At 34.0% G+C, this 26164-nt stretch overlaps 1 protein-coding gene across 1 annotated transcript in view; it reads left to right on the top strand.

Annotated features, from left to right (window-relative positions):
* The first annotated feature begins 2922 nt into the window (after positions 1 to 2922).
* LOC105209964 (sushi, von Willebrand factor type A, EGF and pentraxin domain-containing protein 1) overlaps positions 2923 to 26164 on the top strand; it is a 56947-nt gene continuing 33705 nt past the window's right edge. Inside the window, exons 1-2 of the mRNA XM_011180666.3 lie at positions 2923 to 3056; positions 8401 to 9521. Coding sequence (XP_011178968.2) covers positions 9359 to 9521 — 163 coding nt within the window. The 5' untranslated portion in view covers positions 2923 to 3056; positions 8401 to 9358. The remainder of the gene's footprint in view (positions 3057 to 8400; positions 9522 to 26164) is intronic.

The raw sequence follows: 26164 nt of genomic DNA, 5'->3' as shown, positions 1-26164 counted from the left end.
CGGTGTCTCGAACTGCTGACCCTTTCGGCGTCTTTGCTTGGTTCCCACATGCATTGGCTTGTTTGCTTGTGAGTTGTAAGTGCATCTGTGTGTGTGTCTTCATATTCATAACTATAAGCAGTGTACGTGTGTGTGTCATTATTATAATGCAATACTACAAAACCGCTATTGCCATTGTTGCAATTAGGTTGTTTGTAATTGCGTAGATAATAAATATTTATGCGATGTAACGGTTACTGAGGGAAAATCACATTGTTGGCGAAGTTCTCGGTTATGATTGTAGGTGCGTGTACATTATAATTAATGGATTTATATATGTATATGTAATTATTTGTATCTAAATAATTGTATGACATGTGTGGCGAATACTTATTTCTATGCATAAACTCAAAATGCATAACTCTGATGTGATGATCACAAGCTTGAGGTGTAAATGTTGCCATATGCAAAAAAAAAAAAATAGGAAAATCATGATAAATCTTCGAAAAAGCCTTAGAAGTCTTAGACTCTTAGTTAAAAATAATGTATAATGTTATATTTTGAGGCGATGTCAGCAAATAGTTTGTCGTTCAATTTCTGCTATTGAGATGTTATAATAGAAAATAATTAATGGAAGGCTGATATTAATAATATAATATATAGAATACGGACTCTGTGCAAAGTCTTCTTCTTATGAAAGCCAGTTCTTCGCGATTTCATTACTGAATTGCTTCAATACACAGTTAATGGCAAACATTTTCAAGTTGATGAAAGAGGACTTTTCTTTTCAATTGCCTACTCAGTCCATAGTAGCACCTGTTGGCAAGAGTGATTCTGCGTTGAATTTCAAGGCTGACATTATTGTTGGTGTTGCTGCTGGTGCCTAGGTATACGAGATTATCTACAGCTTCAAAGTTATGACTGTCAACAGTGACGTGGGAGCCAAGACGCGAATGCGCTGACTGTTTGTTTGATGACAGAAGACATTTCGTCTTCTCCTCATTCACCTCGAGACCCATTCGCTTCGCATCCTTATCCAGTCTGGAAAAAGGTTAACTAATTGGAAACAACACAATGATATCGATATCATCGGCGTACGCCAGCAGCTGTACTCTTCTCCATTTAGCTCTGCAGCTCGTATTATTTTCTCCAGCATCAGGTTAAAGAAGTCGCACGATAGTGAGTCACCTTGCTGAACCTGGTTTGATATCGAACGGCGCGGAGAGATCCTTCCCGATCCTGACGGAGCTTTTGAAGTTGCTCAATGTCAATTTACACAGCCGTATTAGTTTTGCACGGATACCAAAATCAGACATAGCGGCATAGAGGCAACGCCTTTTCGTGCTGTCGAAAACACCTTTAAAATAGACAAAGAGATGGTGTGTGTCGATCCTCTTTTCACTGTATGATATATTGAACCTAATTTAGAGCCTGGATTACACTCATCCAGCATCTTTTGGTATCAGATGCATTTTTTAATAATAATAGTGTATTATTTTCAATCGATATATCAGTAATTGAAAACTATACAATACAATATACCCATATTACCAGGGTACTGCTCAAGCTACAATTAACCTCTATTGCCAACATTTTGATGCATACTTGGGATCTCTAGTGGTTAAATAATCACTAGCCGATAAATGTGCTCCATCTGTTCGTTAAGCGCTTTGGACTCGAACTCTTTCCTAGTGTTTTATTGTTGCAAGGCCTGCAAGGCCAAATGCTCAGAGAAAGCGTATTAACCATTGCCCATAAATGGTTCATGTATTTGTCAGTATCTGTAATAACTGCTATTAGAATGAAAAAAACTGATCTTGATCTCTCAGATAAGCCACATGTGATAGCTATATAAGTTGCATAACCATTTGCTTGCTTCAAAATTTATCTAGTGATTCGTGCTGGGATCTGAGTAGCCCGACCTCAGATTTCATTCTAATGTCCAGCAACCCGAATGAGAGAGACAGATATTGACTCTATATTGAAGGGATTTAGCTCCGTCATGAATCAATATCCACCATCGTGTGATTAGACTAGTAGTAATGCTTGGAAGTTTATTACTCCTCTATAGATATATTTCTAATTATTCGAAAGTCGTCCTTATCCCTAGTATATCGGCCTTGGATATACTCGTTTTGCTACCCAGTTGATCGAAGAGAGGGAGAGATTGAAAGACGTTGACATGGTTATAAGGAGTAAATTTAATCAAAACCTTAGTCAACTTGCCCTAATTAAATCTATATACTACAATCCTTACCCAATTAAATATATCCATATAAACATTTGATGTAAATATTTTACAACCAAATATTATTGCAATTAAATTCAATTAAAACACTGGCAACGCCGCATAACAAAGGCTTGTTATTATTAGCCCAATTGTATAGTATTGTGGGAATTTGCGACACATTATGCCACTTGAAAACAGAGACGACACAAATACAAACAAAGAAACATGTAAAATACAGTGCAAAAAATACAAAAACTACTCACGTCACAACGCTCTCGCTGTAAAAGCCAAAAGTCAACAAACGAGTGGACAACGGCAGCAGCAAAACTTTAAAGCGGAGCTTAAACACTGACTAGGGCCAACTAAGCAGACACAGATACAGAAGCCGTAGCTGAAGAGGCAGAAGAAGAAGAAAAGGCCAGCAACTCAAAAAATGAGTAAGCGACCAAAAACAAGAAATACAATTACTGCAATAACAATAACAACAAGAAACAATGAGCAATGCGCGCAGCAAACAGCGCAGTCGCCGAGCTTTTAAAGCTACCGAGTGAAAAACAACAACAACCACACGCAAAATAAGCAATGGTCATGGAATTGGCAACAGTAGCAAATATTCGGCATGAGCTGGAGTTATAAGCCATGGCAGCTGCAGTCGGCGCTGACGCCAGCGTCGCAGCCACTTCTTTGGTGGTTGGTTGTGGTAGTGAGTTGTGGCGGTGTTGGAGTGGCACGCAGTGACTGTTGTGTCTCGAACGCTCGCCAGCCCAACCAGTTACGATTCAACTTTCATTCCGTGCTGACGTATCCGGGCGTGTTGAGTGTGAAGCGCAGCGAGCGCTCTTGAATGGTAAGCGACGTTCGCAAAGATTCTGCAAAACAAAAAATTAAAAAAAAAAAACACGAAAATAAAAAATCTTAAAGCCCTTTGAATTCGGGGTTTTTCGTGCAGACAAAGTGATTGGAAACTGCTGCTTGTAATCATATAGTGAACTTATTTATAAATATAAATATAAATATAAATAATATATATATCACCAACAACAAAGTGGGTTTCTTCGCGTACGAAAATGTATCAGTGCGCCCAAATAAGTACAAAAGCCAACAGCCAACGGCCAATATGAGTGTACAAAAATAACAAATTAATACCCGAACCACCTTCGCGTTCGCCACATTCACATTTTTTTTGTATTGTTGTTGTTAGCGCTTGTGTTTTTTTAGAGCATTCTACGCGTATGTGGGTGTATTTGGTTTCACCAAATTGCAATGAATTCACATTGGAAGTGTTAATGAAAGGAACAACGAAGAATGCGAGCAAATTAGTGGTGGTTCGAAGCATTTGAAGAGAATATCCGAAGTGCAACAAAAAACAAAAAAAAAATTAATAATAAAACAACAAACAAACATCAAAAATTGAAAATTATAATGAAAACGAAATCGAAAATAGTTTAATGTACGAAATATTCATTGAATGCACAAACAGTTTGCCTGCAAGCTTATTACATACCACGACTATAACTATATATATATATAGTTACATATTAATACATATTTATCATATTTATATAAAGGAACATATATATAGGAACAGCTAGTAAAGCATATGCGTTTACTTATTGTACGTGTTTTTCCCTCATTTTTTCATGAAATAGTAACACGAGGTCAATTTGTTTGGTAGCCAGCTAGTTATGGCTTGCTGTTTCTTAAAGCGCTCGGCATAGCGCTGAATTTAAAGCTACATTAAAGTGAAAGGAAATAAAGTCGCAAGCGGCTGTGGTAAAAATAAAAATTACAAAAATGCTGAAATGAAATTTGTTTGAGGCAGAAATTTAATTTTGTTTCAAGCGAGTTGTGTTAAGTTTATACTTTACTTGAAGGGGATTTCCATGACTGGTACGGCTTTAAATGTAGGTAGTTTTGCTTTCAGGGCATAGTTTAAATACAATCGTATATCTTTTCAAAAATTTGTTATTTTTTAATCTTCATTTTCTTATGGCATCTTTGTTGATAAGTTCTTTGTTATTGTTCGAAAATCAAGAGAAGTGAAATTTTCATATCAATGACCTTCCGTAACTCGGTAGTCTCTTTAGCACTTTTTTTATTTTATTTTTTTTTTGTGGATTATGGTGATTCAAGTTACGGAAGTTCAACTGTATTTCAAAATATTCTTTAAAAACTCCAAATAAACTAAAGACTGAAGCAACGAACTTTGACTACGTGTCACTTCTAGGTTAAAAATCTGTAACAAAAGACTTAAGCGACAAACTTCTAATCTATCATGCAATGGCACAGAAGACTTAAGCAACGAACTTTGAGATTATTTTGTATTATACGAAATTTTCATTATCAGTTGAAAAAATTTTGAAGGCAGGAATACCGTAGCTATTAATACTCTAATATGAGATTTTGATAGTACTCACTAGAACTAAAAATTAGGAAAAAACTTAAGGTTATCTCACTAACTATGAAACCTTATAAAAAACCTTTAAAACCTTTTTGTTGGCTTGATAGCCTGAAAATATAATAAATTGACATTACTTCAGCTCTTCCAGTTTTCTAAATTACATTGTTGAAGTACGAATATTAAAAATATATTTTATATTATATTTATGTTCAAAATGTTTGGTTCAAGTTATTTGCACAAAAAAAAATTGAAGTGTTTTTATCACTTTTATTTCTTTCTATTTTACATGCCAATTCAAATTCAGCTTAAAATCTAGCCTTTTAACTATTATTCCATTTCGAACAAAAGACTTAAGCAGCGAACTTCAACGACACTTTTGTTTACCAAAATGAGAGTTTAACTCATTCTGCACGCATTTGTCTTCACAAGAATTTTTTTTATATTTAAACTGGATAGAAGTCTTAAATTCTACGAAAAAATGCAACAAAAATTTTTTTATTATTTTTTTTTTTAATTTTCATGTATAAGATAATCTATGAATATATGTACATATATCTAAAAAAAAATAAAAGTTTTTCTTAATTTTAATTAGCCTGCCTTTATTCTATTTACTGCAAAGTTAAATCACATTCATATGAATTTTTAAATATTTTGTAACTCACATGAGACAAATCAATAAAGCATAATTAGTATAGAGCCACTGAGTATTAAATAGTGAGCTTCAAGAAAAAATCTCCATTTATTTCAAATTTATTATTCTTCCACATATTTAAACGACTAAATGCATTCAACGATTGAAACATTGTATAAATATAAAATAATTATTTTCAACAGGTTTCAAATGTAGTGAAAATATCACTTAAAAATTATTAATTCAAACAACTCGACTAAAATATTACTCTATTATCAATCAAATTATATATACACATATCGGTGTTTAACGTCAGTAAAAAACAAGTCTCTGTCTGTATTTCATGTAGAATTGCTCATAAACATCCGGAATGGTGCCGGTTTTCACACTGCAGTGCTGCTTCGGACTTCGTTCCGTGTATTTTATTTTTATTAAAGGTCTACTGCAATAATTTTGTATATTTTATTGACAAGCAAACGTTGTTTTAATGAAAGTTCTACTAGCAAATTATGAATATGCATAAATTAGAGTTGCCAGGTGATACTGATTGGTAGTAATATTGAAGTGGGGTAATGTTGAACTGTTTTGTTTGACACAGTCACTCACTAGACAGATAGACTAATCAACTTTTACATTGTAATGAATACTTAAATATGACCAAAACTGCTGCTGATATGTAACAACTTCCAATTTCCAATTTTTTTATCAAACCTAATTATTTGAAAATATTTTTTAAAAAATATCGCTTCATAAAACAATGTTCGCAATGCTTGGAAGATGATTTTCTGATAAAAAAATATGCAGCCTTATTGTAAATTTCATGTGAATAAAGCATTCCCATGAATTTTTATTTCCACACGAAAGAAAAATTTGTATCATGAATATCAAGTGAATGAAAAATTATATTCGAATTTCGGCATTCTGTCACACATATTTTCGTTTTGATTTTTTATTGGAGCTATAAAGGTAAATTCAATTTATAAATGCGACTGATTTATCATAAAAACAATTATCAGTGTCGGCACGACTGACGTTCTACACCCCGGAAGAAGTTGTAATGGTGTATTTGAAAAGATCATGTACGAAAAGAAGTTAATCGGACGCACATTGGGTAGCAATCTTGTTCTTTTCTCCAATCGATATCGATGGAATTATGTTATTATTCAAATGCATGCAGTTTCTCCTTATTTTCTTTGGGAGCTATATTAGGATTTTCTATCAAAACCTGTTCCCCACAAGATAAGGAATACACTTAGACCTTATAGTCTAGGGTCCTTTGTGAATTCAGAAAAACCCTAAAAAGATATTAGGATTCGTCAATACGCCGTGAACCGTCCACAAATCTGCATACGTTTTTTTACTTCTAAATCCGCAAATTCGCAGGGTAGTTCAAAAAGGGAGATTCAAGGAATTTTAGTATCGATCTCGCATAGGCGGGGCATTCCTTCCGCAAGATGATTCTGCCTCGTCTTGTTCTAAGAAACTTCTGCAGCTACCATCCGATACAATTTTTATTGGGACAATGACCCCTTGAAATAATGATTTATTATTTAGAGCGAAGAGCTTCTTAGACGTCTCACGATTTTCTGTGGGTCAGTAGAATCTTGCGACTGACCAAAGCTAAGCTGAAGCCGGAATGTCTAGTAGAATACCACGAAAGAATAAGTAGTCATTCTACTTGTTCCCATTCTACTGTAATTAATAATACTAACGTATCCTTGTCATCCTTACGTTATTACCTCGGATTCCTCTGTAGCCTGGCACACAAACTAGCCAAATCGTAACCGGTATCACCTGAATGTGAGGGTAGACTTTTGGAGTCTCCACGACATAAGGATCCGACAGGATTTTAGTTTAACTTTGGTTTTATTTAGCCAAAGGGCTACGTAATATAAGTACTCATTACTCATAGGGAAAACTCCAGTTTAGCTTTATAACAATCGGCATATTAGTAATAAGGCAATTATACAAAGTTTGGGTTAAAAATAAGTATCCGTCCAAAAATTATTTAAAAAAATTAATTTCTTAACTAATTGTTGAAAACTTTATTATTCAAATTCACATCAACAATTGTTGTGAATGATATTTGAATATTACAAAATGATTAACAAATATATGAAATCCTAAAATAACCTTAGAATGGTTCAAATTAGACCCCCTAACTTTTTTAACTATCCAAAAAATTTGCGAAAAATATTTATAAGCTCTGCTGAGTGCTGATATCACCTTCCTAGCCTCTTAAGTAATATATATAATGTTCTTAATAAGATTAAAGATATGAGAATACAATACTTTCCTAAGTTTGAAGAATTCTCACGGCTTTTGGTTGGTAAAACCTTCTGTGCTGACTAGCCTAAGCAAAATAATACATAATCCATTAGAATATTAAATAAATTTAGTAAAATTTATGCAAAGTCCACAATTTGCTTATTTCCTTACAGCTTTTAATACTTAAAATTTTTTGTTAAGCCGGTTGGGAAGTTAAACATCATTTTGGAGACTCTTTCAACTGTCTACTTTAAAAAAACTTGACCTCACATTAAGATAATTTAATCAACTATTAAGTTCTAAAATGCAAATGATTTTTTAGTCAAGCACAATTTTCATCTCTAGCAATATTTCAGTGAGATTTATTAGAATTTTAGTGTTCAAACAGCAAATTGCAGCCTTAATACGTTTGAAGTGCATAAAAGCTGTCACTCAAGTCATGTCAAGCTGCAGCTGCCTGCCAGCCTGCTAGCTAGCTAGCTGCTAGTCATAGAAAGCGTGGGGAAATACAAACATTTTTGCCAGCCTGCCGTAAATTCATTAAACTCTGACGCCGACAGATCACATCGCCGAAAAGACAATAAATCAAAAGACTTAAGACACAAACTTCATGCGAATTTGAATTAAAATGTAAAGGCTGTGAATATTTTGAAAAGTTCACACTGCAAGCGCGTTCAGCGCACTAACTGATTGTATGCAAAGTGCAATCGCAGATAATTCAATTAAATATTTATGCGATTCGCTTGCATTTTGCGAATTCACGAAAAATGTTTGCATGCGTGTGAATGCAAGTGAATGCGCCCATTTTAAGTATATGTCGCGGTGTGTACTAAACGCAGCCTTGAATGTTTGTTTCATTACAATTTCTTTGTTTGTGTGTTTACTTTGCAGCGACACTACAGCAAGTGAAGTGAAATAGTTTGACCAACAACAACAACAACCAAATAAATGTATAAATAAATAATTGTTGTGAATAAAATACATATACAGGCACTTGTGATCACAATATAATCGAAACGACGGCAGACAACAATAACAACAGCCGATTATCAAATCGCAACGAATAAAATTAATTACGCGCGCCTGATCACACATGAGCGTTTAAAGTGAGCTGGTGAATGGCTGAAAATGCCGAAAGCTACACGAATGCAAATGCAACAGCAACCACAACAACAAGAACAACAACAGCAATTGTTGCTCACATAATCGCCGACAGCGACTAAAGTTTACAAGTTGGTCAAGCCGCACAAGTAACTTAAAGAGAGACACATACCAGTCGGTAAATAAAAGAAAAAATTTAAAACAAAAACAGAAACAGAAAAAAAACAAAAGCAAAAAAAACGCATTAACGAAAATAACGAGTGTAATAGTATTTAATAGAGGCAAGCGATTTGCCAACGAAACGTGCAACGCAAGACTAATAGCAAAAACCAACGCGGTAACAACCACAAAAAAATATAAAAACAAATAAAATTGAAAAAACAACAATAAAAAGATCAAAAACCAACAACAAAACCAAATAAAATAAATTTAAAAATAAAAAAATCCAACTATTTGTTGCTATTATTGTTGTTATTGTCTCGCACCTCGCCTACATCATTTCCATACAACAAACAGTTCAACAACATTTCGTTATCGGTCCTGTGCGAAAAGCACGAAACACGACAGCTGCACCAGTTGTGGCAAGCCGCACACTAACAATCGATTGCTTGCAACAAGAGCTGTGGCAAGCTCATCAACAGCAGCAGCAACGTTGCAGTGCCACCAATTTTCCACAACAGAAAAAAATCGAATAATTTTAAAACAAAATTCGGTGAAATTTTCACAACTCCACAAAGCAGTAACTACAATGCAGCGCAAACAACAACAGCAACAACATATGGACACCGCAGTTGCACTTCGTCCGCGCAAATGTCAAATGTCTATGCAACGTGTGGCGTTGTCGCGCGCATTGGCAAAGCTGTCAGTTGCAGTGTTGCTGATTTCTTCATTGGCCGTTGCCAACTGTCAAGGTAAGTCAGACATTCAGACAATTATTGTTGCTGTTGTGAAAATGAAAGTAAATTGTAGTTAATGCGAATGCGAATATAGTTAAGTACTACGGTACATATGTATATGTGTATGTGAGGTCTATAACTACTTCATCGACTGACATTTTGTGTTATTGGAAAAGAAATTAGTTGTTAATACATATTTGTGATAGTCACAAATTGCTTCGTTGATACATGAGAATCTATAGTTTCAAAGCTATGAGTTTTCAGCTTCACAAAGAATTGATTTTTCAACTAATCAAATGCGTCTTCGCGATCTCCAACGAAGCGATCAATCCCGAAACCTAACCAAAGTTAATGATATGTTCATAGATAGAGATTTTCTCTGACGCTTATCCTCTGAAGGGCTATTTTTCTATAAAATTCAAATTGATATTAAATATAACTGTTGAATTTCGATTGTGGCATGATTTTGGCTAGGCGATACAAATACTATTTAGAACAAAATTGTTATGCAAAAGTAAGGTTATACAATTTCTATGAAAGACTGACCAATCAACTTCACAAAACGTCGCTATCATATGCAAAGAGCTTTCTCTAAATATCACAATGGTGAAAGTGATATAATTGCTAAGAGACTTCCTATGGCGAAACGAAAAATTCTGTTTAAAATTTCCTCGCTGAAAAGGATTCCATTGGTTTTCTAAACATTTGCTCTACCGAATCTGACAGTTCTAGATGATATGAAAACCTTCAAAGAGGAATTCTAAGGCATAGTATATTTCACTAGTGAGATACTAGCCTTTTTAGTAATACATTTGGCCTGAGAGGCGGTGACTTCCTTCTAGCAATATTTTTTTGGGTTTTCTGGGAACGGGAAAGAGTCATTAAAGCCAAATATATCAATTTTTTAAACACTACACCTTGCTTCGTTTGTGATCAAATATGGCGATCTCTTTAGTCAGAGCTCTACAAAGCGTTTCTCTGATATCTTTAGAGTTTCAGCCATCTCGATCAACTTCATTTTAGAGTCATCAAAATTATATTGTGGATTTTTTATGTTACCGGCCGAAAATAATCTTTGTAAGGATAATCTTTAGATTTTCGTAGATTATTCCAGATTTTAAAACAGTGGAAGATAATGACATATTTTTACTTAAGGGGATCATCCCATGTGGCGGGCCGTTTTTTAGCGATTTTTTAGAATTTTTTTTACAACCAGTAATTAGATAGAACTTAAGTTTAACAACATAATATATATGTATATCATATATTTCGACAGTATAAATATAAATTTTTAGCTAAAAATATTGTTTAGAACATTAGTTACTACGACTAAATGAATATACTAAGAATTAGACTTTTGGTAGACATTTGAATGAAATGCGAATTTTGCATTTCTTTTTAGTTGTTTGCTACAAAGAAATCCAAATTTTGAGAGTTTTTGATTGATAAAAGAGCGTTTCATGCGTTTGCTGAGTGCACCCAACAAATTTGAAGTCATTCGGTCTAGCCGTTTTAAGCAACGATGAAGGAAAGAATGAAAAAACACAGTTGGAATAACCCCCTTAAAGTAACCCTTTAAGGGGGTTCACTTCACTTAAATATCAATGTACATTAAAGATTTGTTCCTAATGGTGCAGCTATCTTGCTAGTTTGCCTTCTATAGACTACTAAGACTGTACTAAGGACATCGAATAAACAAAAATTATTATCATGAATCGGTACTAAATACAGTCTTCAATATTTCGTCTCTAGCGACACCTGTCAGGTGGATCCTTCATCTTATAAATATACTTAGATAGATAAAAAATATGAAATATATTGATAACTAGATGTAGACAAAACTGACAAGACAGTTCTCCCAAACATGCGAATAGATATGGTCATATACATGGGTGTAATAAAAAAAGTAATGAATAAAACTTATTTAAGTGTATATCTTCCTGAACACATTTAATTTGAGTACTCCTTTTATATTCATTCTCATTATCTCTTCTTGTTTTATTACTCATTGCAAATGTTATGAGTCTTGAGTCGAAGCGAATCAGAATTAACTGCTTTAAAACTATAACTTAAACTTCTAGGAGTTCCAGAAAAAAACGCAAAACACTTCCTTACGATTTTCACATTTCAAGCTGAGTTTTAAAAAGCTGTGATAAATTAAATTAAGTATTACTTTCGAACAAAAAAAAATTTTATAAAAGCTGCGCACGTGTTCTACGCAAAAAAGTTCGCTTAAGTTTGCATGTCCAAAGCAAATCAAAGCGGCAATTAAGCAAAAAGTAACTTCTAAAATGAATAAATGCTTTGGAACGCGACTTAGAATGACTAGTGCCATAACAACAACAATTGCAGACCACCCGCTGTTATGTAAGAATTTTGAAAACGTAAGCGTAAATTAGCTTGCTAATGGCATAGAATTCTACAAAGTTTAAGTGATTAGTTGTTGGTTGTGTAATTTTTCGTTGCGGCTATTTTCCACTACAATTCGCACAATTATGCGCCAAGTACGGAGTATTACAACAGAAGTCGGTTTTTTTCGACTCCGAAATATTTATTATTACATATTTATTAAATTTTGTAATAAATGCGCTGTGGCACAAACAAAGAACTGGCTAGAAGTGGATTTAGTAGCAATGAACTAATAAATATATTTATTTTATTTTGTTTATTTATATTTTGTTTTTTTTATTTTTTTAATTTTTTGCTTCATGGTAGAGTGAACATTTGAGTTGAGTGGGCGCTCAAAACACACACGCATGCGCTAAAAACAAAGGCAGCAAAGTACACTTGCCGGTTAAATAATTTGTCCAGAAATGGTAACAAGAATCCCACAGCAGATGGAGAAGTTATAATAAATCAAAGAAATTTGAATTTCACGAAATTTTTTTTTTAATTTTATATTTTATAATTTTTGCATGATTTTTTTATTATTATTTTTATAATTTTTAATAAAAGCACTGAAATTAGAGAGCATAATTTTTACTCTTGCTGACGCATTTTGTACTTAATTTTGCATTTCTTTGAGTTCTTGACAGGTTCTGTATGAGGTATAGATATATTTGATATGGCTAACAATAGCATAACCTTAACACAAAAGCTGAAATCAATCATAGCATTCTACTTTTCATTTCACTAACGGCTAGCAGCATCCGAGAACCAAGCTTTTAAGAAACCCCACAACACAAAATAGAAAAGTAGAAATCAATAGCAAACCAAAAACAAAAATCATAAAAATTCAAAAAAAAAAAAAAATAAAAATATTAAATGAAAAAAGCTCACAAAACAAGTTGTCTTTCGGCCGAAAGCGAAATACACACACATTCATTCACATATATATCTGTATCTGCTTGCATCGATTATTTACAGTTTTTCGAAAACCGGTGCCTAAACAGCACACATTACTTTTATTTTCAATTTGTTTATGTGCTCACTACTTTTGTTTTTGTATTTTTGCTTTACCACTGACTCCGCTATCGATTATTGTATGACTGCCTCAGGCCGTAATGAATCAGTCGTTGTGAGCGCAAAATTTAACGGAAAAGAACTCGCAAAACCAGAAATCAGCAAACACACAAGCACACCACCGCGGTGTTTATGCGAAATTTTGCATATTTGTTTTTGTTGTTTCGCTATGCGCTGTTTAGCGGTTATTTACTTGTCTTCTTACTTTTTTACTTGTCAACTTTACTTTTGTTGTTGTTTGTAAACTACTCGCTTGCAGTAGGAAGCGTGTGGCCCGAAGGATATTTAAAACTCATTGCAGCGATGTTGCAACAACGTGTTGTTGTTATTATTGTAGCTGATTTTATTGCGCTTTTAATTGCGTCAAGTCGCCAGACTAGTCGCTAAATGAGTGTGTGTAATTAAAAGTAAAAGTTAGATTGAAAGCGAAATGAGTGTGTGTGTTGTGTGTGGTCAGAGGAAGTTGGGGGGAATAAGTGTCATATGATAGTTGTATTGAGGAGTGGTCGCATTCGCAATTTGCATGAATATGTTGCGCGTTATTAAATGCTAATAATGTCAGTAAACTCTATGTTATAGACTAATATAGATAAAAGCAGCAATTATATGTGAAATAATATTTAATGTAATATAATTTGTATTATATATAAACAATTAGATGTGGATCTATTATATAATTCTCTAATCAGACTCACTTATTATTTAATAAATGTATTAAAGTAAATACGAAACGGTTATGCAACACTTAAGATATTTCTGCTGATTTCTTCCTGCAAAGAAGACCAATGTCTTTTAATCTGAATATGCAGATTTAACTTTTAAAATTGATAGGTGGAAAATTCAACAAGATAACACATTCGAACAAGAGCCTCCCATCTACATAACCTTAAAGACATCCTTAGCCAAATTTTTTTAATGGCGAATTCACACAACTAACAAATTAAAAACATCACCCCTTCCAATTCACCACATTGTGAATTTTGTGACAGCTGACTTGTGACAAAATTGGCATTTCAGATAACATAGAACTTTGAACTAATTTCTAGATACCTTATACATTTTCAAAATAAAAATAAGGTATTAATTTCAAAAGATTTCTTTAAATTCCTGGGATACAACTGTTTTCAAATTCACCAAATGTACCTTGGAAAAGAGATTTTGTAAGGTGACAATACTATGATTTGAACTGAATATTATTAACTGAATATTATTATTAATATGTATATATGCTTCTATTTTTGAAATTGATAGAATCATAAACAAATAAGGTTTCTTGTTGATTCAACGGACCACAGTAGGTTATCCTGGGTGATTCCGAAGATTTTTGATGTATTTAGGGGTAAATTTAATGAATCTAAACTCGGACCTACACATATACTTCCCCTCTAGAGAGGAGTGGGAAATGGGAAAAGTGGACAAACATTGAGAGATAGTGAAAGAATGCTTTAATGACAATGACATAATATTTCACGATACACCTCCAATTGGTCCTGGAAACTGTGTAGCAGATGAACTAGCCAGATTGGGTACAACACTGCAGTTGGATGCTAATAAAGAGGGAATTTATATACCTTAGGCAACGTGCAGATATCTAATAGATAAACATTCTGTTGATACGTCTGAATCACAATAGAAACAATCAACGACTTGCTCCGTAAGTAGACAAACGTTGCCTGAGTGGAATAAGAGTCGCACATGTCGCTTATTGAAATTTAAGAGGAATGACACAATAACCCTTGTAGGGGTGTTAACGGGACACTGTCTGATTGGTAGACACGCCAGCAGACTGGGGTTACCGTGTAACGATTACTGCGGAAGCTGTCAGGAAGAAGAAGGGGAAGCAACGATTACACACCTTCTATGTGGATGTAAGGCTCTGTACAGGAAAAGAATTGCAACTACTGGGCGCGGTTTTCTCGATGATGTGGGCGAAGTTGCTCATATCAAATTGTATGAACTTTTTCACTTTATTAAGACCACAGGGTGGTTCAAAGATGACTATATAGTGTGAGGGATCACAGTCCCAGTGGTGTCACAATGGGCCTCCCAAAGGCCTAGGGGCGTCGTTTGACAACCACTTAACCTAACCTAGGGGTAAATTTGCCTCAATGTCTTCAACTAGTAGAGATTTTAGTATTTCTCGTCTAAGAAAAATTCTTTATAATGTTCCCTAGAAGTTCATAAACTGGAACCAATTAGCACGATTTATAGATTTGAGCTTTTTATTACGGATCTTTAATAAGTATTCTATTAAAATGTGTTCTGAGCATTTTTAATGCATCAGATCTCTTGAAGGATTATAATAAGGAAAATAAATGAGGAAAATTCGAACATGAAATTATATTTTATTTGCAATAAGCTAAAACTTGATTACGACCTCTAGTCTTTGGTGCCCGCTGTTTTTCGATCTGATTATGAAGGCGTTGGGAACGTTCAGAGTTCGACCCCTAGTGCTATCTTGTATATCTCTAATATTTTGTTCTTCAAGTCGCCGCACACGCTCCGTACTCGACTCTCAAGCGAGTACTTGGGAGGTTTTGAAATTTTGTTCAGCGAGCAGCTGCAAGCGCTCGTTACTCGACTCTCTGGTAAGCGATTGCGATGCGAAGAGAATAACTTGCAAGACGATTTTCAGTTTCAGATTAGGATTCTCCATCACGGAGTCTTTTTGATGCCCTCATCTGGGAACTATTTCCAAACAGTTGAGATTCTAGCAATAAATATAGCCTATGTTACTCGGGGAGAATGTAGCTTTCCAATGGTGAAAGAATTTATGAAATCGGCACAGTAGTTTTTGAGTTTATTCACTACAAACATACAGACAAATCTTTCCTCCTTATAATAGTAGTATAGATTACAAATTTAGACTTCAAAATTATAGTAGGCCTAAATTAAATTGATATGAGTAACAGCAAATAGAATTCAAGGCGAATGCAGTGTATTAAACCAAATTTATTTCAAAACGTTACTGAAACCCATTATTTCTTTCACTATGCACATACTCATGCACTAAATTATCTTTGCTTGAAGTCTTTTTTTCCACCACTTAAGAAACGATAACTCAATCAGCTAATTGCCAAGTTAATTTGAATGCAATAAGAAAAGGTTTAACTCAATGTTACACAGCAATTAACGCAACACGTTTGCCCTACATCTGATTTACATGTGCCATTTTACGTTATATATATTTACAGTTACTTAAACCTTAGCGAACATTAGCCTCTCAACCACCTTCACCATGAAGTCCTCCACATATCATATAACTTGACGTGCAAGTACGCTGCGCTTACATAATAACAGAAGTTGTAAATAAGAAATTGCGCAACTGACGCAACAACTGACGTTTCAGTTTCAGTTGTCAAAAAATGTAAAGAATTCATTTCGGCTGCGTTAGCTTGACGTGCCTTAGCTCTGCAGTGGGTTTATTGGAGCACATACTCACTTGACTGACTAATTTAGTTAGCAAACGCCATGCGCGCACGCAAAGTTGGCATTTGAGCGAAACAAAAAGCCGCCATGTATGTATTGAGAGTGTTTCTGAAAATCATTAAGAATGTAGCCGGAGCGCATGCGCACATTGAAATCAAAAGTGTGCGGCAAAAAGTAAACGAAAAAGAAGTACAAACTTAGCTCATATGTGCTGCTCAGCAGCGCGTGAAGGTCATGGGTATATTCGTAGTGATTAGTTTAGTAGAAATAATATTTTGACATTTTAACACTTCACATATGATTATAGGAGTACTTATGTATGTGGAGTTTGTGTAGTTATTAGTTTATGTTTTTCACATTGTAAGCTCCACAAGACTGGAATTGTTATTAAATTAAAACATAATTATCATTTAGTACTAACCACTGAGTAGAATTGCCAAGTGTTGCAAATATTTCCATACTAGGGTTGCCACGTATTTAATTTTAGTTCGAAATTGGAAAGTATCTAACTTCAGAGAGTTGAAATTCACCAAATTTGGAGATATTTCTAGACCAGGGTTGCCACCTGATAAAAATGTAATGAATTTTGGAAAATATTACATTCATAGTATCGAAAATTACCAAATTTTGCTAAAAAATTTGATTTTTATTGATAAATATAGCAGTTCAGAGAGTCGAAATTCACACAATTTTAAGATATTTTTAGATCAATGCTGCCACATGCTAAAAATTTCAATGTGTCTCTGAAAAAGAAATTTTGAGAAAAAAGCTATTTTGATAACAGTCTGAATATTATTGTACTGAATATAATGAAATCGATTCGACCGTTCTATTTTCGGCTTCAGACTATAATAAATATTCTTCGATATACAAGAAATTGTTAGACTTTTAACACTTCGATGTATTCGAAATCAACCAAGAACACTTACAAAACTGCCCTTCACAAAATCAGCATTGGCTGCATTATTAAACATCAGTAATTTAACAATTACTTTCAAAAACAATACATTTTGTATCAGGAAGCATAGAAGCCACAAAAGCGTAGAAAATGTCTGAAAACACAGCGCGCTCATAAGCTCATACACGCCAAGTACGCTCAGCTGCCGCAAATGTTTTTCGGTATTTTTCATGTCAGTTAGTAGCTCATAACGAAACGCAAAACAGGAACCAGCAAAACACTATAATTTACCGAACGCTTCCAACGCCAAGCGACGCCAAGCGACGCCAACACTTTGCACTCGAGTAATCGGTACTGCAAAAACACGCGCTTTTGTCTTGAAAACGCCATTGTCTTGCACGCTAAATGCCTGCTGTCCAGCACAAGCGTGTAATGGAGTGCATGGTGTATAAATTTAGCAACAAAATGAGCTTGTAAATATATGATTTTTTAACTTTGATGGGTGAAGTGCTTGAACTGCATGCAAAATGCGCCGGAAAATCAACCAAAGTGATACAAATTCAGTTGAGAATGAGTGGTATGTATGTGTAAATGTGCTCAAATGCATATAAGTACCAAGTACCAAGTACCAAAGTACTCCAATTACTTATTTGAGCTTTAGAAGTTTTTTTACGAACGCTGAAGGTGTGCTGCTTGCGCTTTTGTTGTTGTCTCTACACGATTACATTACAATTTACAATCGATTTGAGTATATATAAAGCTTTATATATGCATATAAATGTATATATGTATTATTATAAAGATCTGAAAATATATAACATTAAGTGTTACACATACTACAACAACCAGCGAATGCAGTTTTGTTGTTGCTTTGGCCGCTTGACGTCTGTCTTCATTATTGTTGCATAGCAGTTTCAGTTCACACTTGCCTTATTCATCTGTGTATATGCCTGTAGTTTTATTAACAACAAAAACAACGAAAACAACAAAAATAAAAATAACAACAATACCAACAAATCACACCAAAAGCAACAAAGCTTTAACCAACCAACTTGTTGACTGGCTGACCTCTAACGAACAGCTTAGATTACCAATAACAGCAAAAAAAAGTGCTATTCAAATTTGAATTTGAATTCGAGTTTGCAGCAAAAATTGAAAATGAAAACATATAGAGAACGGCTAAAAATAAACTATTTAGCCGTAATCTTGTGATGCCAAACAGATCAATCGCACTGTTCAAGCTTACAAGAAGTGCGGCAATTAGCTAAGTACACATGCGCTCAGTCCGACAGCTGCGAGTTGAAGTGCGCTCAGTTTGCGCATTGTAAGTGGAAGTGGAGCCGCAATGAAACTTATTTAGTTAATTTATTTACAAGTTGATACTCAACACTGGATTTAGATATGAAAATTTATAATTATAGAGTCAGTATACATATATAGAATATTTAAATGGAAATATGTGCTGGCTATTCAACGAAGTATATTTCTGGTAATGCAGCGCTAAAAATTACTGTTAAAAACATAAATGGAACTGAGATCATGCTCAGCTGAGGAATAACTGAGTAATAGCCAGAATATGCTTGCGTATGCTAAATGTATTCGTAATCAATTACCGATACTCTGAAAAGTGGTAATCATTAGTAACGCTATAAATTATTGATTAAATTGGATTAATACTCATTTACTTCTTTGAAGTATGGATATTAGAGATCTATATATACTGATTTATATAAATTAGGGCTTAATAGAAAAATAGAATTTCTTTGAAAAAAGTATTTATGTCTTAATGATTTATTCGTCACATTAGTGAGTAGCAAAATTTATAGAAATTGGAACAAAAAGTCAACTGAAATAGAAGAAAAATTTCTTAAAATCGCACCATACGAACATTTATGGAGCATGTTGAGGTTTCCTTAACCCTTTCATGCCCAATGTTGCCTATACGCAACATTGTACTTAACGGCTTCTAATTCTCGTGGTTATACAAAAAGTGTTCAAAAACATAAAAATAAATGTTTTATTTTAGAACAAAGTGAACTATATAAATAAGAAAAGATAAGAGAGTTATTTAAAAACAAAAATGCATGAGAAAAGTGTTTAGTTTATTTATAATAATTTAATACATAGGACTTTGAAATTTTTATCACTTCATTTTTGAGTTAAGACATATGTATATCCGTCCTAAAAAAATTATAGCTCCGCCCATTTTAATTCGGGCATAAAAGGGTTAATGTAATATATTTGAATTTAAATATTGAGAAATGCAGAGACCCTAAAAAGCACGAGTTTTAGCTTTTTTAGTAGAAATAAACTCATATTGTTAATAACTCCCCGAATCTTTCCACTAAAATCTTAAGGTGGATATTATGATTATTATATAGGTAAACCTGGTGAAATAGTTAAACATCAAGTAAATTATATTCATTTGATTCAAAGGAGATCATGAGCACCTTTCTCCTACGTCGAATGCTATTTAATAAAGAGTGTTTCAATAAAAACGCAACAAAAGTTTGATTAAATAAAACAAAAACTGTTTGGGATATCAATGAAATTCTTTATAACTGTGAAAGTACATTCGATGCAATTATGTATGGAACTCGATTTCTTTTTCATGGCAACCACGGGTAGTGAGATAACACATTCACCAAACTTGGTTTTCAATAAATCGATTTTTGATTCGTTGTGTGGCTTGTGGCGCCGTCCTATTGGAATTAAATATTGTCCAAGTCCATATCATCCAATTCGGGCCAAAAATATTCGGTTATCATTGAGCAGTTAGACAGAACGATTATGACGACCATAAATTGGGCGTAGCGCTCCTAAAGTTGAGGCCACTGTCTCAGAATTTCAGTAGTAAATTTTAATAATTTCGACTCGTTGTTGGATCGTATATCTTTCAATGATAAAACCAAGCTTAACTGAAGAAAAGAAATGTCAAAAGAGCGGGAAAAATATGGCGTCGTTTGCTGTCCCTATCGGTCTACTTTTGTAAGTTCTTGTTGAAAACCCTTTTACATAATGAAATTCGTTGGAAAAATCCCTAATTTTGCTTTTGAAATGGCTGAAGGAGGTGAATAAATGAATCACAAGAGACAAATATTATTCGCGGAAGATGACGAGACACTAGAGCATTATCTTAGCGAATGCCCAGCCTTCTGTCGTTTAAGAATAGGTACCTTCCATGGCTCTCAATACTCTAATCTAAGAGAAATTGGGCAGCTGGGATGGAGAAAACTCAGAAGCTTCGTTAAATCGACCGAGTTGTTCAGGTGATGTTTATCAGGTGATGTTTACTCGACCTCAAAACAAGCAAGCAAGCGATTCTACAAGGCACCTAAAAGACCGCATACAGACATTTGAAACTGGGTTAAGAGTATAAATATTCAGAAAATTAAATAAATAACATTATATTAATTTTTCTGCATTTCGAAAGAAAATCTATTAATTCCAGATATTTTTATTATGCTTATTGCATATTATTCAGCTAACAAAAATATATGTAATCAACAAAAATTATTAACGCCCTAAATCTAGGTATTATTCATTTTTATTAATTTCAATTTTGATTATATTAAATCAGACAAATCGCTAACCCGGCCAAGCCCTTGACATTAATTGTTCGAGCTCTTTTCAAGCAGCTTTTGATATAAAATTAATAATCATTTAGTACATTGTCACTTCAGGTATGGATGCAACTCCAAAAAGCTTTGGAGATTTCAGCAAAGAAATATCGAAATATCGCTTGTAAATAGCAGACACATAAATCTTTATACATATATATGTATATATAATATAACATATGCAAATTATTTACTTTTTTGCGTCAGCTGTTCGTGTTTTTGTTTTTTATTTTTTAACTTTTTGCTTGTTTCTCTGAAATTGCTCCTGTTTTACCGGTTTGCCAGCACACAGGCATATTACTTAACCAATTTTAGCGGTACTTTTATGAGTTATATTTTTGAAAATGGATATGTATTAGGGTGAAAGAACAACACATCTGGTTGTTGAATAATGAATAACGTGTTTCAGAACTTTCCAAAATTGAGTGTAGAAGATGTTCGAAATTAATTTTTATGGCAAAGAGTGTTTACAAGATAAAGAGTTGCTTATGAATAAATTAAATATACACGTTCAATTTTTGAGCGTAATTAATTATGAAGAAGCTTTCATAAATTTTATACCCGAAAACATGATTTTACTTGCTTTTTAAGTATAATTTATTAAAAAATATAATTTTGTAAGAGATGTCGAATTTCTATGATTTTTTTATTTCTTAATTTTAAGAAATACAAATTTATCGCATGCGATATTTATGTAAATAAATTTATGTCATGCTATTTTTTTTAACAATATACATCAGTAAAAAGAAAGTTCACTTAACCATAAACGTGTTTATTCTTAATTCATCTTGTGAAATATTTCCGCACACATTTTTATCGCATTTCACATTTCAATCATCAACGAATGCATCGCGATCTTTAAGTATTTTAACGACTTCCACCGCACAAGAACAAGCAACAAATGGCACAAGATAAGCCATAAACAATGGTAATAAAATGAAAATTGAAAGTTAAAACACAGCGATTATCAGCGCCAGCGCTCATTTGGCTAAGCGACAGAGCTTAAAATGTGATTTCCGCATTTACCGTTATGCCCGATCGCCAGATCAGCAGCGGACGCACAAAGAACGCGCCAGACAGCAATTGCGGCAATTACCGGCAATAAATATTACCCACAAACACGAAAAATTATTAAAGAAAAGAGTGAAACTGGTGAAAGGTTCAAAGAAATTGTGGAAGCTTGTCTTCTAGCTGCGCTTAATTGAAACTAATAATATGCGGTACTTGTGTACTTACAGCGCATATTCTCACATGCTATATACTGGAATATCTGTATATATGTATGTGTGTGCCGTTGCGTTGGAATGGCACGCAGAATACTCTGAAGTGACTCAGCGTTCGAAAATGAATGCAGCGAAATTAGAAAATTTCCATTTGGAGAAAGTTATTGTTGCTGGACAGCCGGTCCAAGTAGTGGTAGGTAAACGAAAGCACAACGCAATAACAACAACAACAACTACGGCGGAAATGTGTTGGCAGCAGCATACAGAAGTTCAAAGCTGCTGGCTGTCAGCTGTTTATTGTTGTTTTTTTGTTGATGTTTTGTTTTTGTTGCTTTCTGAATGCTTCAGTCTCTCTCTCGGCGTGTGTGATGTCGTTGCTGACAAAACTGATTGAGATAGCTGCTGTCGGCGTCAATCTATCAGTCAGTCGGTTAGCCAGACAATTATTTAGCGCCACAGCTGCGCGAGAACGTGTAGAAAGCGAAGTCAAATAAGACTAGCTTGATTTGGCTGCAAAGACAGCTTGATAGCTTGGGTCAACGGCTCGCTTCTTTAATACTTTTAATAAAACTAAAGCATATCTTCGCCATTATTTGCATAAAAAAAAATTATGAAAATGTATTTTCGGCGATTATAGTCTCTCATTTAAAAAGAAGAAGCATCCGCCATATCATTAACTATATTTATTGACCAACTTCAAGTCGCTCGCAATGGAAATTCGCCATTCAAGCGTTTAGTGGGTTACAAATCTCACAGTTGCGCCGGTGCGCAACCGGTTTCGGTTTCTTCGGCGCTTACGCACAGCAACAATCGTTGGTATTGTGATTTTTTATCTGGCTGCTACTCGCTACTCATATTTGGTTACCTTAGTTGTGTGTTTTGACCGATCGCTAATCGCTCAGATGCGTGCGTCAGCGTGCGTGTTTTTCAGCTTAGATATTATTTTAATCAAAAAACATGATCTACAAACATGCTTACAATATACTCAAGTATATAATATTGGAATTATTAAAACAAAGCTTCCCTACTACTTTGGATAATCGTATACTCATATCTGCAAGTAGTTAAAAAGTGAAAACTTGAAAGAGCTTGAATATCAATGAACTGTTTAGATTGTAGGCAATATTTTTGTTGTTGTTTGTGCACCGGGAAAAATTTTAAAATAATAATTATTGTATATTTTGTTCATATCTTTTTCTTCTATTTTCTATATGCAGATAAACAGATATATGTATATATGTAAATATATATATTTATGTATATGTATTCTTCGAAATTTTACGTACGAGTATTCATATACATATATTGATAAATCACATCATATCATGGTATGCATAACAATTTGGTAATCTCTACCTTCACTGCATGACCACAGCGACTAATTTAGCTATCATGTAAATAACTGCATGTAAAATTACACCGTTGTAATTAATTGCATGCAAAGCACGTTCGAAAAATTAAATTACATTTCTACATTATTTTAAATTTTTTTTTATTTTACATTATTTTTGTAAAATTTTAGATATTCGAATTCAGCTACCCTAGAAGATAACATTATAGCTACAAAACCATCTCTTCATATATTATTTATTTTATCTAGTATTTCATAACGAACGTGTCAATAGTGAAAATCGAAATCAAAATACTTTTGAAAACATATGTTGAATGAATGAAAGGATTGGTCAGATAATATTTATAACCTAATCACTCAAATACCCAAAGGCATCCCAACTTCGAAGCTATGTTAAAAATAGTTGCTTGAAAATACTAATTAAGAGACTTCATTGTGACAGCGAACCAATAAAATCACCTCTGAAAGCTTGGTATATCAAACAATCGTCTACAAATCGTTTGAAGCAGGGGGATCTATTAGAAAGTATACACATATAGCTTGAGTGAGAGTGAGTACACTTCTCAATTGCAAGAAAAAAGGGTTCGCTTTAGATTTTGATCTAGATCTGTATTAATTTGTACAGCGAAGCGATGCTGAAAGCGATTGAGAAAGAGAGTTGGTGGAAACAACAAATAAAGTTAGGACGTTTTGCACAAAAATATCTTATGGACCATATTTTCGCAGTTACGAAAAGCTCTCTTTATATTCATACATAATTAGGTGAACTATAAATTTACTAACTTGATATAAATACAATGCAAGTTTACACCTCTGTCACCATTTCTGGGTATAATCGTTAGACTGTTCGTTCAAGTTCTATCAAACATTAGTTCATTAAAAACGATTGGATTTATCTTCATGAAAACCGCCATAACTACCACCACAACAATTTATAAAATAATTTTTGTAGTAGCGATCGTCTCACGGCGAGCAATGTCAAGTCTATACAACTTACCTTCAGAATGGGTTCAATTCTTGTAATCATTCGTTGGAATTAGTGAAATTACGGACCAAGCCAGACGTCAATTGCCAAAGCTGCTGGAAGGAATGCGAAGATGAATCATACAAGCACTTTCTGCTTCAATATCCAGCATTCGCGAGACTAAGGTTAACCCTTAAACGCCTGGCAGTTCCTCCAAGAACCAACCGCGCTACTTTTGTAAATTTTTCACGTATAAACGTGAATTTTTAAATAGTATTACATTGTGTGGCCACCACTTTTGTGTAAGCTATATAGTCATTTACATTTTGACTTGAGTAAGAGTGCATCAAAAAAATAATTTCAAGGACAATTTTGTACTTTCAAGTGACTATGATGCCAGTGCAGTGGTTTTAGGAGATTGGACACGATGGCCACATATCTCTAAAATGTGGATTTTTGTAAAAATATATACATATTTAAAAAAGTGGTTCCTCAAAGGAACTCCCAATAAAATACCCTGTAAAATCTAAAACAATAATTTTTAAGAAAAATCGTAGAGCAATTGTTGTTTGTAACCGACAATTATATTTTATTTATATTAAAATTTTGAGTGAATCGAAGTTATCATGCTTTTAAGGGTTAAACACCTCGGTAGGCACATTTTCGACGAACCTAGTGAAGTGACTGGAATCGACATTAGCCGACTGAAGAACTTTACATATAATAGGGCTGAAGCGCTTTGTTGATTTATAAGAGTCCTGACGATCCGTCCGGAATAGGTCCACCCTTTTGCAGATATAACCACCGATTTATATATTTTGTCGAGAGCAATAAAATGTCTTCACTGATTCTGACAAGTTCTGTGAAGAAATATGGAGTTCTTAAATACACTTAAAAAATATTAACAATAATATTATGAGAATATAATCATTATCTCAAGGACGTTTTGGAATGTTGTAGATATCTGTTTCAACACCTCATTTTCCATTTAACAAGTTCCATAGTAAATCAGCACCCATTTGCTACCCTTTGCCCTGCGCATATGTACGAAGGCTTGTAAATCCCAACGTAGACAATTGTAATTAATTGCTAGCCATTCAAAAACATTTTTTTTGCTTTTCGGCTTTTGGTTGACCGACGTGTTTTTATTTGCTGCCAAGAGTGCACAGCAAATTGAAATGTCCATCAACAGCATCCGTCGTCGACACAACAACACCGGTGATGATGCTGATGACAGCCGGTCAATGCTGTGGGAAGCATAATCAAAAACAGATTGTACGAGTATTGAATCAACTTTTCGTTAGATTGCAGTTGTTGTTAGTGTTTTTTGTGAATTTTTTATAATTTTTATTATTTTATTACTTGGCAAACATCAGAGCAGCTAGAGAAGCGATAAAATTAAAGTTTCTTCATCTTTTCCGATTATCTACCTATTTAGTCACACTTCTCGGCGATTTCCCTAATTTCGGTAAGATTTCACAATGCAGCGCTGTAGCTCAGCTGGTAAAAGCTACTGACAGCATGTTGCAACAGCTGCACATGCGCATGCGCACTTTGTGCGGTCAAAAGAGCAGCCAACTGACATTGTTGTCGTCAAAATTTCTTATTTTCCCGTATATTTCGGGCAATTTTTACGCGCGCGCTTCTTGGAAGATTTCTCAATTCGTACAAAAACTGTTCTGCGGCGCTGAAGAAAGACTGAAAACACGTA

The sequence above is a fragment of the Zeugodacus cucurbitae genome, chromosome 5 (assembly GCF_028554725.1).
Source record: "Zeugodacus cucurbitae isolate PBARC_wt_2022May chromosome 5, idZeuCucr1.2, whole genome shotgun sequence".
NCBI classification, from domain to species: Eukaryota; Metazoa; Arthropoda; class Insecta; order Diptera; family Tephritidae; genus Zeugodacus; species Zeugodacus cucurbitae.
The sequence above is the reverse complement of the archived record's forward strand: the minus strand, read 5'-3'. Positions and strand labels throughout refer to the sequence as shown.